This window comes from Scatophagus argus, chromosome 9 (assembly GCF_020382885.2).
Source record: "Scatophagus argus isolate fScaArg1 chromosome 9, fScaArg1.pri, whole genome shotgun sequence".
Lineage (NCBI taxonomy): Eukaryota > Metazoa > Chordata > Actinopteri > Scatophagidae > Scatophagus > Scatophagus argus.
The window spans coordinates 13,017,440-13,029,511 of NC_058501.1; the positions used below are offsets into that span (position 1 = coordinate 13,017,440).

Below are 12,072 nucleotides of genomic sequence, written 5' to 3' on the forward strand. Positions count from 1 at the left end.
TACACCACAGCACGACGAGCTCACCGTCACATGCTGCTGCGAGGGGGAGAAATGCGCTTGATTCACAGTTCATTAGGAAATCGTGTTTTATGTCATAAACTGCATAAGAGTCATCTGCTACTGCTGTACTGTAGTAGCTCCATTTGGGCCGTTTACCTCAGAGCAGGGCGGCACAGATTCTTTTTAGGAGTAAACTTAGGCTCACACCAGCACTCCGCCCCCCTCACTTAGGCTCTCATTGCTGACTGGGACGAGTCCGAGGAGGTACAGACCTACTTGGTGCAGCTTAGTACTGAAGAATTTCCACAGAATGCAACACTGAATAGTTTTGGTTTAATTTTTCTTTTCTACCTGTAAAGAAACTTTTGCATTTCACGTTCTCCGTTTCGGCTGGAGTAATTAGTGGTAAAGTGAGTGTAACTTTTGGCAAAGTTCGTCTCGCTGGGAGAAGATAAAGTCTGAACTCACGTTTGAGTCCATTGCTGAGGCTGATTCACGGTAAGTTTAAAAAAAAAAATGTCCAAATTTATATCTTTGAGATCAATGCATTTCCCCAGATACAGTGTCCATATCATTGCGTCTGGAAATGAAAAGCTTAGACAGCTAAAATGGGCAGGTTAAGACTCCAAACATGCATTTCTGTGTCCACATGATGTTTTTGTCATGCAGTTTTGTGTTCTTGTCTTGTTGAGTAGCTGGGTGCCCCAAACACAACCCCCCACCAGCAGCAGCAGCAGCAGCAGCTTCAGACTGACTGCCCCACTGAACATAAGGCCATTTAATTACTCACAGTCCCTGCTGAAGCTGCTCTCACAAAGTTCAGTACACAAGCCCTACGTGGGGTTTTTTACGACTATATTATTTATTACCTTTATGTTTGCTCGTGTCTAAGCCTTTTTTTTTTCCATCTTCATCTCCGTTTGCGCGGTGGTGACCCTTCCTAGAAAATGCCACGCCATCTGAGGAGTTCAGCCGAGTTTAGTTGACGCTGCTGGAATCACCGAAGCCAACAATTTAGGAAAATGATCTTTAGCCTTTATCACTTTAATTGGCGAGAACAACGTGAACCCGAAGAGGGACACTTAAAAAAAGACCTGACCAGCATTGTCTTCTGCAATTAGCCTGTCAGTCTCGATAGAAATGAGCCACGGGCAGTTTTAATTATCACCAGGCCTCTGGTCCGTCTCTCACGGTTTGTCTGAGGGAAACAAAAACGTGTAATTTGAAGAAGCTTCTTGTATTTAAACACAGATATATGTGTGGGCTTACCTTACAAGAGTTGTAAGCAATCCCCCCCCCTTTTTTTTTAATTACAAATTGTCCGTGTCAGTCATTCTTTATTATAATCCATAGTAATTAATTTTTTAAGTGTTGCTTTATGTGCATCTTTCATGTCTCATCATTATATTCATCCATATCACTCAAAAGACTAACAAACAAGATTATTGGATTGGCTCTTGTTAGAAATAACTCACCCTGTGTTTGTTTGATTAAACCTGATTGGCAGGCCTTTGTTGTTAATCCTGCTTGCAGGGTTGAAGTGTTCATTTCTCTCCACTCAAGCGCCATGTTCACACCCCCTGCTTTAGTCATGCATAAATCCACAGCATTGCTCTGGGCCGGGGAGGGGAACCATGGCTTTGCTAACGTAGGCTTTGATCTCTGCAATGCAAAACATTCTTATTCCATGGCTTAGATTATCACTGTAGAGCTCCGTGTTACCTGCATTACATTTGTTGTTGTTTTAATGCTATAAGAAGGCTGTGAAAACAACAACACTGCAGCCACTATCTGCTCATGCAGTGGTGCTAAATTGTGGACCTTGTGCATGTCTTGAGCCCAGTCATGTGTCTGGTTGTGGAGCCTCTGCCTGCAAACATGGGTGTAATAGAATCTCAAAGAATGTCCTGGATAATATATAGACAGAAAAATAGCTCCACGAGGTTCCAAACAAGATGACCTAGTAAATCCGAATCCACTGACCAAATACTACATGCAACTCAACACCAGCCTTGCCTTGCACGTCTTCACTGCCAAGCCCCAAGTACCCAGCCTGAAATAGACCCTCTCCTTTAACCCCAGAGTCAGAAGGCCATATAATTACGAAACATGTACCTGATCCTGTTATGCGTCTAGCCGCGATGGAGCTCTGGATCCCTCCCGTGCATGCTCTCTAACCCTTAAAGGGGCAAAATTCAGTTTACCTGTCATGAGTAAAGTACTCATCCTGTGAAATGGTTTTATTATCCTTTGCGGCTCTAGAGGAAGCTTTCAAAAGTTGGAAAAAAAAAAAATAATGCACCACTTTGCTCTGTTTCATTATGAGGAATTTTGGATTCAGTGTTTTTGGAGATTGGCCTGCACACGGGACTAAAAATCACAATATCCCAGCCTCTGTTGCCTTGATTTTAACTTCGCCTTCGCCCTCCCCCCAATCTCATATTAAGCTGCAGTACTTACTGTTCTGGAAAACAACCACCAGCCCTCACTAACTTAAACTGGCTGCTTGGTATGTTCTTAGAGGTATTAGAGGTGAGCTGCTCAAGTTTTTGAGAACAGGCTTCCTTCTGTTCAGTCACAGTCACAGTTGTTATTTAAGATAAGTTATTTTAGTCTGAATGGAGTCAGTGTATCTCAAAGTTGATCTGTAACTCACATAAAAAAGCCTCAACTTCCTGTCAGCCCAGCACATTAAAACAGCAGTGACCCCAAAATGCTAGCACGCAGCCTCTACGGGATTAATTATCTTTTTTGACACATAGTTTTTAATAAGTTTCGTGGTTGTCTGCTTCTTATCAACAGGTACAATGGATCTTGTGGTGTTGGTCGCTTTCAGCTCCTGGCTGACTCCTGCACTCGGTGAGCATCCCTTTCACTTAACTTTCAGCGGCTCTACATGCTTCCCCTTTTCTTTAGTTTTGATTTAAGCTCCTTGATGTTAAACAAGCTGATGTGTCTGTATGACAGGATCGGCTTTTGGCAGGGAAGTGTTAGGTAAGTTTCCTGCATTAGAGTGGTCACTGACAATGCATGGCCATTTGATTTGTTGATATTTTTGGTTTTCGCTTCTCATTTGTTGGGTATGGCTGTTTGCCATGTGCTCTTTTTTTTGGTCTGATGTGTATTAAATGCCTTGTCTTAATGTTAGCACTGCAGGGATATTGTTTTCAGTATAATTTCCGTTTAATATATTCCATTTTGAATCATTTCATGTCAGTGTTTCGCTGTGACAAAAGGTCATGTCAGAATAGTGTAAATGTTTCCTTTAACTGCAGTTTAAGAATCATTTATTCAGACTCCTGCCAAGTTTTCCATTGCTAATGCAGGTCCTGGGCTTTGGTTCGTTCCTCTGTGTGCCCTGCATGCCATCAGCTGAGCTTGATGTTAAGCTGATGTGCCTACACTGAGGCTTTTGTTATCTGCTCTGACACTTGGGTCTGTTAGAGTTAGATCTTATTTTCAAAGGCTTGTCAGCACCAATATGGTAAAATATGTTTTGCTTCACTGAGGAAGGGACTAACATTGGTACTCACTGCCTGATAAGGAGGTGAAAGTTAACTCTGTAGTAGATGGATGTGGAGTGCAAAAAATATTGTTTACCTCTGGGTTTCAGCTGTTTCATACTTACTTGGAACAGTTTATGTCAGATATTTTTGAATCACATACATCAAAGACATGATTCATTAGTGGGTGCCAGAAAAATCTGTTAACTTTTAGCACCTGAATTCATAATTGATTAGCTGTTTTAAATAAGTTGAAAATAGTAATCTGATTCAACAGATTAACTGTAAATGCCTGACATTTAAAACTGCTGTTGAACAATATGTCAAATGTTTTGCTGAGTACCGTAGGAAATAACATATTAATGATATGAAATGTTTCTTAGTCCAGTTGAAAAGCACTTATGTAACCTCCAACGTGCTACTCTGAGGTTATTTTATTACACTGGTGCTCATATAAACCATGTGTCTTCATCATTATACCAGCTCAAGTTGTTTCTTAAATTACCCTGGTTGTTTCCTTGATGTCACTGAACGCAATACATAAATGGTGATTCAGCTTGTTACTGAGCTCAGTGTGCTTTCTAGCAAGATTACAAGACTGGAGCAGAACATGAAGGCAGCCAACATGTTTTTCCATGCAGGAGAAGAGAAGTTATAGGACCTACGGGGCTGTACTTATTCGTAACAGCTCGCAGAATAGCTCAGATCAGGGCGATGCGGTGAAAACACACAGCAGGAAACAATGGTACAGGTTGTAGAAGCATACAGTCTGACATTTTATTTTGTGTTGTACTTCTGTTGGTGGAGAATGTGACTGTGCTGGAAATTCAGCTTATTAACAGCAGTAGGGCTGTACAAAGCTTCAGACTGTAGTTCATAAAGTTGACAAATCAAATTCTTATTAACTTTTTTTTGCACGTCTATACATTCTGTTTAAACCCAGTATTTCTGCCCAGTTGCTAATAATATTAGGTTTCACTAATAAAATTTGTAGAATTGGATTTCAGTGATGGCGGCATAGGAATTTTTTCTTTCTGGTACTTCATTCAGACTGAGGATTTTGTTTCACCTTGCCTCAGAAAAAGCTTTAAATGTGAAGGTATGACAGGCTTAAAGGTTAGTGACACACACTGTTGGAGATGTTGATACTTCTTGTGGCCCTAAGAAGCTTTTGAAGCTTTTTCTGCAGGACTGATTCTCATCATTATTACATCCTACAGGCTGGTAACACTTTCATATATGTAAAAGCTGGGGTTCGATGCTCACTTTGTTGGCTTCTCTGGATTGTGAAGTTGCCCTGCTCCCATCATTTCTGCCATTTGCAGACGTGCACTTCCACCACCATGTGAATGTCTTACAAAGACTGATTGTTCTTATTTCTCCACAGCTTCAGCGGCAGATAAGGACAAAGGTGGGTATTATTTGGACAGAAGCTTAAAAAACTCAAATTAAGATAAGCTGCATTCTCACTTTAGCTGGCATGTAAATTGGGGGCTGGCATCAGACTGGCTAATGACTAGATGAATGACTGAGGCCCTAAAACTGCTGAATAGCTGTCACATCCTGAGTACTCTCTGAAGTGTGTCAGTGGGTAAATCTGCTTCTCATTTGTTTCCTCTCTCTGTTCTCTCCTGCCAGACTATGACAGTGCTTTTCATTACGGTGAGTGTCCAGCAGATGAACGCCGTATTTTAATGGCCAACCCTCTACACAGGAAACATCTGGGAGATTGAGGAGCTGGCATTTTCCGCTTGTTTTTCCTGAAGTGATGGAAAACTTCCACCCCAAGGCCAAGCTTTTGGAGTAGTCCCACTGCAAATACTTCTAATCCAGTCCATTGAGTTGTAGACTAGGTTTTCAGTCCATCCAAGGCAAGAAAGTGCACAGAATTGCTCAATTGATTTTTTTTATTATTAATACACCTACCATCAATTCTGTACTTGTTATTTTGGCAAATAGACAGTTTCAGTTTTAGCCGCTGTCTATGCCCTTTTGGAAGACCAATAAAGCAGTGGTTCACAGCCTAGGGGTCAGGATATCTCAAGGGATAGGAAAGAAAGAATCTGTTTCTGCTATTTGTCTCAGACTTCAATCTGTTTCGTATTTTTTCTTTTGAGGTTATGGTTACTTTTATCTTTCTGGGTCTCCAGAAATTTGTAATTAAACCACCTCTGAGGAAAAAATGAAAAATGTTTCCAGGTTTGTTTAATTGGACCACAAGAAAAAAATGCTTGTGAACCACTGCACTAAGGAATTAAAAAAGCCTGCAAGAAGAGAACGTATGCAGTTTCTGAATGTATTTAACTTCTTCACAAAGAAAAAAATTGTTCTGGTCAGTGTTATATGCTGTGGTCATGCTAATGCATTCAGGTTTTTTGCCATCTTGAGAGCAAACATTCAAACAAGCATTCAAACAAAGCTGTGATCCCGTTTGTAGTGGTTACAACGTGATGTTAGCACTATGGGGGGAAGTCTGTAAGTTTAGCTAATCATACTTTAACACCTACCCCCTTCTACCTTGAGTTATCCAGTCTTTCTGGGACAGACAACAGCAGAGTTTGAGTTGACCACAGTATTTCCAGTTTTGGTGACTGCAGCTCCCAGGAATTTGTGGTCTCCCAACATAACAGTTAGTGGCCTACAGAATATTTCTGCAATGCTGCTCTTGAATCAGAATGTGGTAAAAAGGCCACAAAAGCCTTTTGAATTAGTTAGGTTTTATATCTCAAAACATTCAGATGTGACCATTCTCCTCTGCAAACACTATAAATTATCTTTGTTTCATTTCAGATTATGAATCTCTGAGAATCGGTGGCTTGGTTTTCGCAGTGGTACTATTCCTCCTGGGTATCGCCCTCATTGTCAGTAAGTAGGCAGCACAAATGTATTGAGTGAGTGTGAGTGGGTTGACTCTGTGATCCCTGTATGTGTGAGTTGACCTCACACTCTCCCAAATTCATGCTTTGCTGCTAAAGAAACACTTTGTCTCTCTCAGATGTCTGGAAAGGAACCTCGAAACTTTTGTAATCACAGCGATTTGCCCTTTATATCTTAACCCCCTTCTCACCAACAGTGTCCTTCCAACGTTCCTCCTACTACCTGCCAGCACATGCTGTTACAGCCAGTGGTAGCCCCGAAACCCAAACCAACCAATAAATAATTCAATAGAACCCACACCCATGCCACTTTTTCCTCTTCACTTCTGTCAGTCAAAATCTCTGTGGATTCCCAGCTGCACTCTGTGAAGTAATATGAACAGTGGTTATATGAGTTATTATTATTATATGAGTCATTAAAGTGACTTAATAAAAACCACCAATTGAATGTACTTTGAATTTATTACTTGCCTTTGAAAGACACAAGCTGTTATCCAAATGTAAACAGAGCATCATGCTGTCAAAAACTACTTTTAGGTTAGCATATGTCGATATGCTTCAGCCTGATATGGTTTTAAATGGGTCTGACTGATGCTTTTGGGTTTTAAATGGCAACTGTTGAATTGATGAAAATATAACATCTGAAAGAAGCAGATGAAGAATTTCCCTCCAGGGATTAATAAAGGAATTAATAATAATAATAATAATAATAATAATAATAATAATAAGGGATTAATAAAGGAATTCTGATTCTGATTCTGATTCTGAAACAAATTTGATAAACACTCGTGAAAGTACAACATCAAATGCTCCCAGGCGCAGAAGCAACTACATCCAACAGGCAGAGTGTAAAACAGGACTTAAAGAGAGCAAAACTTATTGTGTAGCATTTAAAATACTGCATTTTGGCTTAAAAAAAAAGAAACAGAACACCATCGACTGATAGATTTGGTACCTTCCTGTGTTAAAGTGAGTGAATAAAGCTTGAGTTTTATCTTTCAAGATCCTCACAGCTTTATTCTTAGTCCTTGGAGTATGTAGGTCACAGACTGGTCTGGGATTTCCCAGCTACCAACTTTATTAACGAGTATGTGATAACATCAACCAATACGATACTCCTCACGCTCCATGTGGACAAAAACGGGCTGCCTCACTTTAGTTTTCGTTCAAACTCTTTTGTAGACTAGCACATAATGTTAATGCTGCTAGCTGGAAGGTATTCAACACACTGTATTTCTGCCTAAGTTTAATGGCTGAATTTTCACTGTAATTTAGATATATGAATATAGTCTTGAGCTTGGGCCAGTAAGCTGCAAGCTCATAAGGCTTCCCGAGGCTTGCAGCCCAGATGGGCTTACTGGCACAAGCTCAACACTGTATTCATGTACCTAATAAGGCTTCCAGAAACCTCTGCTTCTTTTCAGAGGTGTTGGGAGTGGGTGTTGGGGTACACCTCTGACTGTTATATTTGCATACACTCTTTTTTTGTCATTTCACATATCCCTTTTCTCACAGTTTCAGATGCATATAATTATAATTCTTGTGTTTTCCCCTAAAACAGGCCGAAAATGTAGCTGCTCAAAGAGTGACAAGTCAAGGTGAGTCAAGTCAAAGTCTGATTAATTAATTGAGGTTAATTCATTAAGTTATGCAACCAGCTTTAGATCATTTTGTTGCACAAGTCGTTTTGATTTTAAATGCAGTTGTAAAATTGCATGTAACATGCATGTTTCATCATCTGTTAATTTTCTTCAGACCAAGGGGTCCTGATGTGGAATCAGGTGTTCCAAGGGGTAAATACATTTAATTTTTCTATAATGACTGTGATTGTTAAATACCTGTCAAGTAGATCAATTATCATTTTTTTTTCTCCTTGCAAAATACTAATCTAAAATTCTTTCTGCAGCTTAGGAGATGCGTAGATAAGGAGCAGTGGACATCTGGTAAGTGTCTTATAAACATTTCTGGGCCTGTTTTCCGCAAAAGGAAGTTGAAAGAGATCACACTCGATATATTCTGTCTCTTTTCCACAGTGTTACTGACCGGCCATTAGGTGGCAGCAAATCCTTTGATCACAGCTGAGGACAATCTTTCTATGAACACATGAAACTTCGTTCAATTTCACAATGATGCTTATTTTATTTTATTTTTTTAAAATGTTTTTATCATCAATAACTTTTACTAAATAATGTGCCAACTTTATATGGTGACAGTAATGTGATTATCATTTGTATTTTTTTGACTTTCAGATTGATGCAAAACAAATAAACAAAACGTGTTTGAACAAAACGTTTCTTTCCCTCATGCGTCATTATTTGGTTTTCTCTGCCATTAGAAGTGGACCAGTGAACAGCCCTCTGTAATGCTGCATCCCTGCTTCTGCTGACGCTGCAGTCAGTGCTGCTACACCTCTAGTAGTAACTTGCAACACTGAGAGTGTGAATGATTTATGTGCTGCATTATGCGGCTCTTGCAGAAGGCTGTCTTTAAGGGAACACTTAATTTTACCTATCTCTGTATGCAGTGCTGTTCACTTGCAGATTTTCCTTCAGTGTGAGTCTGGCAGCCTCTGTGAATTTAAAAAGCTGTGCATGCAGGCTGTATTTTCTCCCTGGAGTTGCAGGAGCGGGTTGACTGCACTGCACAAAAGACAGCACCCGAGACAGAAAATGGTGCATTCTGGACATGCAAGCTCACTTGTATGTCATTTAAAAAGTAGCATATGTTGAGTACAATAAGTAAGAAATTGCCAGGAAACTTGGAAGAAAAGCCACATCCTTAAATATGTCTCACCCATGAAGTAACAACCCCTCCATGTGCTCATTTGTGACTGTGGTATGCATTAGGTTTGAAAGGATTCCTCGTTTAGTCTTACATTCTTTGTAGGAAGATTACATTAGCTGTGTACCTTACTATTTACCCTAACTTTGGGCTACTGTGGTGACCCACTATCCACTATTCTTCACCCTCTGGCAGTTTTGTCACAGATCTACCACTGTGAATGCAGTGATTCGCTGCGACCACCAGAGGGTCCCTGCTGAGTTCACTGCTGAAACTGTTCTGCCAGCTGTCCTGTACAGCTGTATCCAACCTTAAACCGCAACCCAGCAACCTCAGACATATCTGGGAGACAGAGCTCTTCCACATCTCTTCAACTCGTCAGTGAAGCCATGGCCACCACAGGTTTGATTATTTATTTCTTATCTTTTTGCATTGTTAAGGGTATAATAATAAATGGTTATGAACTCTACAGATTATCCTCAGTTGGAAAAAAAATTAACCTAATTTATGTCCGATTATTATGTGATATAATTTGGAGTAATAACATGTGCTGTTGTATTTTCCTACAAATCTGTATGCAGGTAGTTACCCTGCTGCATTGTTGCCACAGTGCCAATTTACTGCTGATGCACCATGGATCAGTGTTGTAACAAAGGAAGTTCTTTAGCATAAATTATACTCCTTACTGGGATGAACAAGTAAACAACACTAAGGATGTTAAGCACTTGTTCCTCTCAAACCGAGCAGCCTTTGTGGCACAGAGAAAACAGTGCTGAAGATATTTAAACTGCCAGCTCAGCCACTTGGGAGTGAGGACTCAGCAACATGCAAGCTGCATTATTGATGCTTGATATCCTAACAACCAGGCACAGGCTGTAGCACAAAATGTACTAAGATTTGGAAAATAAATCACTGCATTGGTCAAAAGTAGGAATTGTAAGTTTTACAGTTTTACCTTACAATTGCTTAAACACAGCTATTACTTCTAGTATCTCTTTAAATCCCCAAATTTCAACACTTTTTACTATTCAAGCTGTGGTTTTTCTCCCTCTGTTCTGCTGCTGGCTTGTAACCCACTTCTTCATGGTGCATCTTTTTCTGCTGAGCAAAGATGCTGCATTGAGCTCCTCTCAGTGGAAAAAAATAAATCCTCCTGAGGAGTTGTGTAGCCAAGCCTGCAGACCTGAGGAGCTGCAAACCTTGCTGTCCATTGTGCTGGACTGAACAGACGGCCTTAAAGCTTATTTCTTTCTTTGGTGCTGCAGTAAATTTCAAGAATTTCCCTTCAGGGATAAATAAAGGAATTCTGATTCTGAAATTTAACATCAGCATTTATTAGGCTTTATATCTGACTAGACTCTTTCTTTGCAGAAACTATGTTTCCAGACCGAAGTGACTTTGATTACGGTAAGATTTACATCAGCTACTAATTTTGTAAAAAAAAAAAAAAATCAAAAGCACCATGTTTAACATATCAACTTTTTCACTGCAGTATATTTTAAGACCATCAGAAACTGCTGGGTTTTCCTGTTTAAGTCCAGTCCGGTTTTGTCGTTTGTAGATTATGACACGCTGCGGACCACAGGGGTTATCCTTGCTGTTGTTATGTTTGTCTCTGGCATTTTAATAGCCCTGAGTAAGTTTAGGCTTTTTCTTACCACACGCTTGAATACAGCAGCTTTACCACATATACATAAGCGCTTTTTCCTTGTAACTAATCTATGATTCCTCAAACAGGTAAAAAATTCACAAAATGTGTAAAATCCTCATCCAAGTAAGAGCTGTGCAAGGCTTAGTGGATGATCCGCCTGTGCATGCTGTATGACTTTGACTTGAAGGGGATACCCAAACAGTGTGGAAAAAACATTTTTTCCTGTATTGTTCTTTGACTAAAACTGGGTTTACCACATCTTTTTCCTATCCCTGCCCTGGATGCCTCTTCTCTAAATACCCCCCTCCCTGTTCTGCATACATAAGCCAAAACACACTTCCAACACATTAAAGAGTTTACACAGAACGTGACAAATCATATGTGGGTAGTGCTTTCATGTGTTCTTTATCTCAGTGCTTGCTCTTGATTTTAAAATGTATGCATCAGACTCATGTGTTGGTAGTGAGTGGGCAGTGTATATTCTCAGTTGATCGCATGCCGCTTGTTTGGCAAGACAAGACAAGAGGAAAGACGAGAGCTGCTGTTTGAACAGGACAAAAAGCTGCATTTTGGTCTGTAGTCGCACCTCATTTACCTCAGAACCCTGTGGCTTCAACTGCTTTTGGATCCTGTAAGCCTGATAATGGATACATCTGATCAAATCCAACTCCAAGTTAAAGTTGTGGCCACAGTTTTCAAACTGAATTTCCTAGTCAGTCATTATGAAAAACTTTAAAACAAACAAACAAACAAACAAAACAACAAAAAACAATTCCATAATTTCCTCTTTTATTTCTGCTTGCAGTTCCAGCTCATCTGGTACCCAAATTCCAAAGACAGAAGGTAAGTTCACTTACTGTTTAAGGTATTTATGTGCTTAAATGCAATAAAGTTTATTTTTTCTGTAAATGATCTCTGATTTCTTTCCTTCTCTTTTTTTCAGTACCTCCTCAAACTGTATAGAAAATGTAGCATATACTTGAAAGAGAGGAGGTCGTCGCAGGAGCCACGCCAGCGTATCCACACCATAGCCGTTCCTCTTATGGCTAATATACCTCTGCCAACTGGATCATACAGGAACAGGTTTCCCTAACCTGGTTTTATTTAGCCTCCCATTGAATTCTGTAAAAAGTCTTAAGTGAGCGAAATATCTCCTGATATCTGTAGCCTTCTCTGTATTGCACAAAAGCTTGTATAAGACAAAACAACGACAATAAAAAGAAAAACAACAGCAAAAAATAAAACTCCCAACCATGAAAAA

The 12,072-nt window shown here is 39.9% G+C and overlaps 1 protein-coding gene across 2 annotated transcripts; it reads left to right on the forward strand.

The window, feature by feature from the left end:
• The first annotated feature begins 62 nt into the window (after positions 1-62).
• Positions 63-12,072, forward strand: LOC124064959 (FXYD domain-containing ion transport regulator 6-like). 2 transcript variants are annotated; one of them, XM_046399899.1, is made up of 12 exons: positions 63-498; positions 2,803-2,859; positions 2,968-2,994; positions 4,891-4,914; positions 5,142-5,165; positions 6,294-6,368; positions 7,941-7,977; positions 8,135-8,172; positions 8,286-8,322; positions 8,413-10,567; positions 11,617-11,654; positions 11,755-12,072. In XM_046399899.1, exons 2-9 carry the CDS (start codon positions 2,808-2,810, stop codon positions 8,288-8,290), a joined length of 282 nt encoding a protein of 93 aa, XP_046255855.1. In that variant the 5' UTR covers positions 63-498; positions 2,803-2,807; the 3' UTR covers positions 8,291-8,322; positions 8,413-10,567; positions 11,617-11,654; positions 11,755-12,072. The 2 variants fall into 2 exon arrangements, with proteins under 2 accessions (XP_046255855.1, XP_046255856.1); XM_046399900.1 differs by lacking the exons at positions 63-498; positions 2,803-2,859; positions 2,968-2,994; ... (3 more) ...; positions 7,941-7,977; positions 8,135-8,172 and having other exon boundaries at positions 8,285-8,322; positions 8,413-9,562; positions 10,532-10,567.

Bases quoted from the DNA above. Each gene is read 5' to 3' on its own strand.
- LOC124064959 (XM_046399899.1), top strand. From the start codon at position 2,808: ATGGATCTTGTGGTGTTGGTCGCTTTCAGCTCCTGGCTGACTCCTGCA. The intron at 2,860-2,967 runs GTGAGCATCCCT...TCTGTATGACAG, and splicing joins CTGGCTGACTCCTGCACTCG to GATCGGCTTTTGGCAGGGAA. The intron at 7,978-8,134 runs GTGAGTCAAGTC...AATTTTCTTCAG, and splicing joins TCAAAGAGTGACAAGTCAAG to ACCAAGGGGTCCTGATGTGG.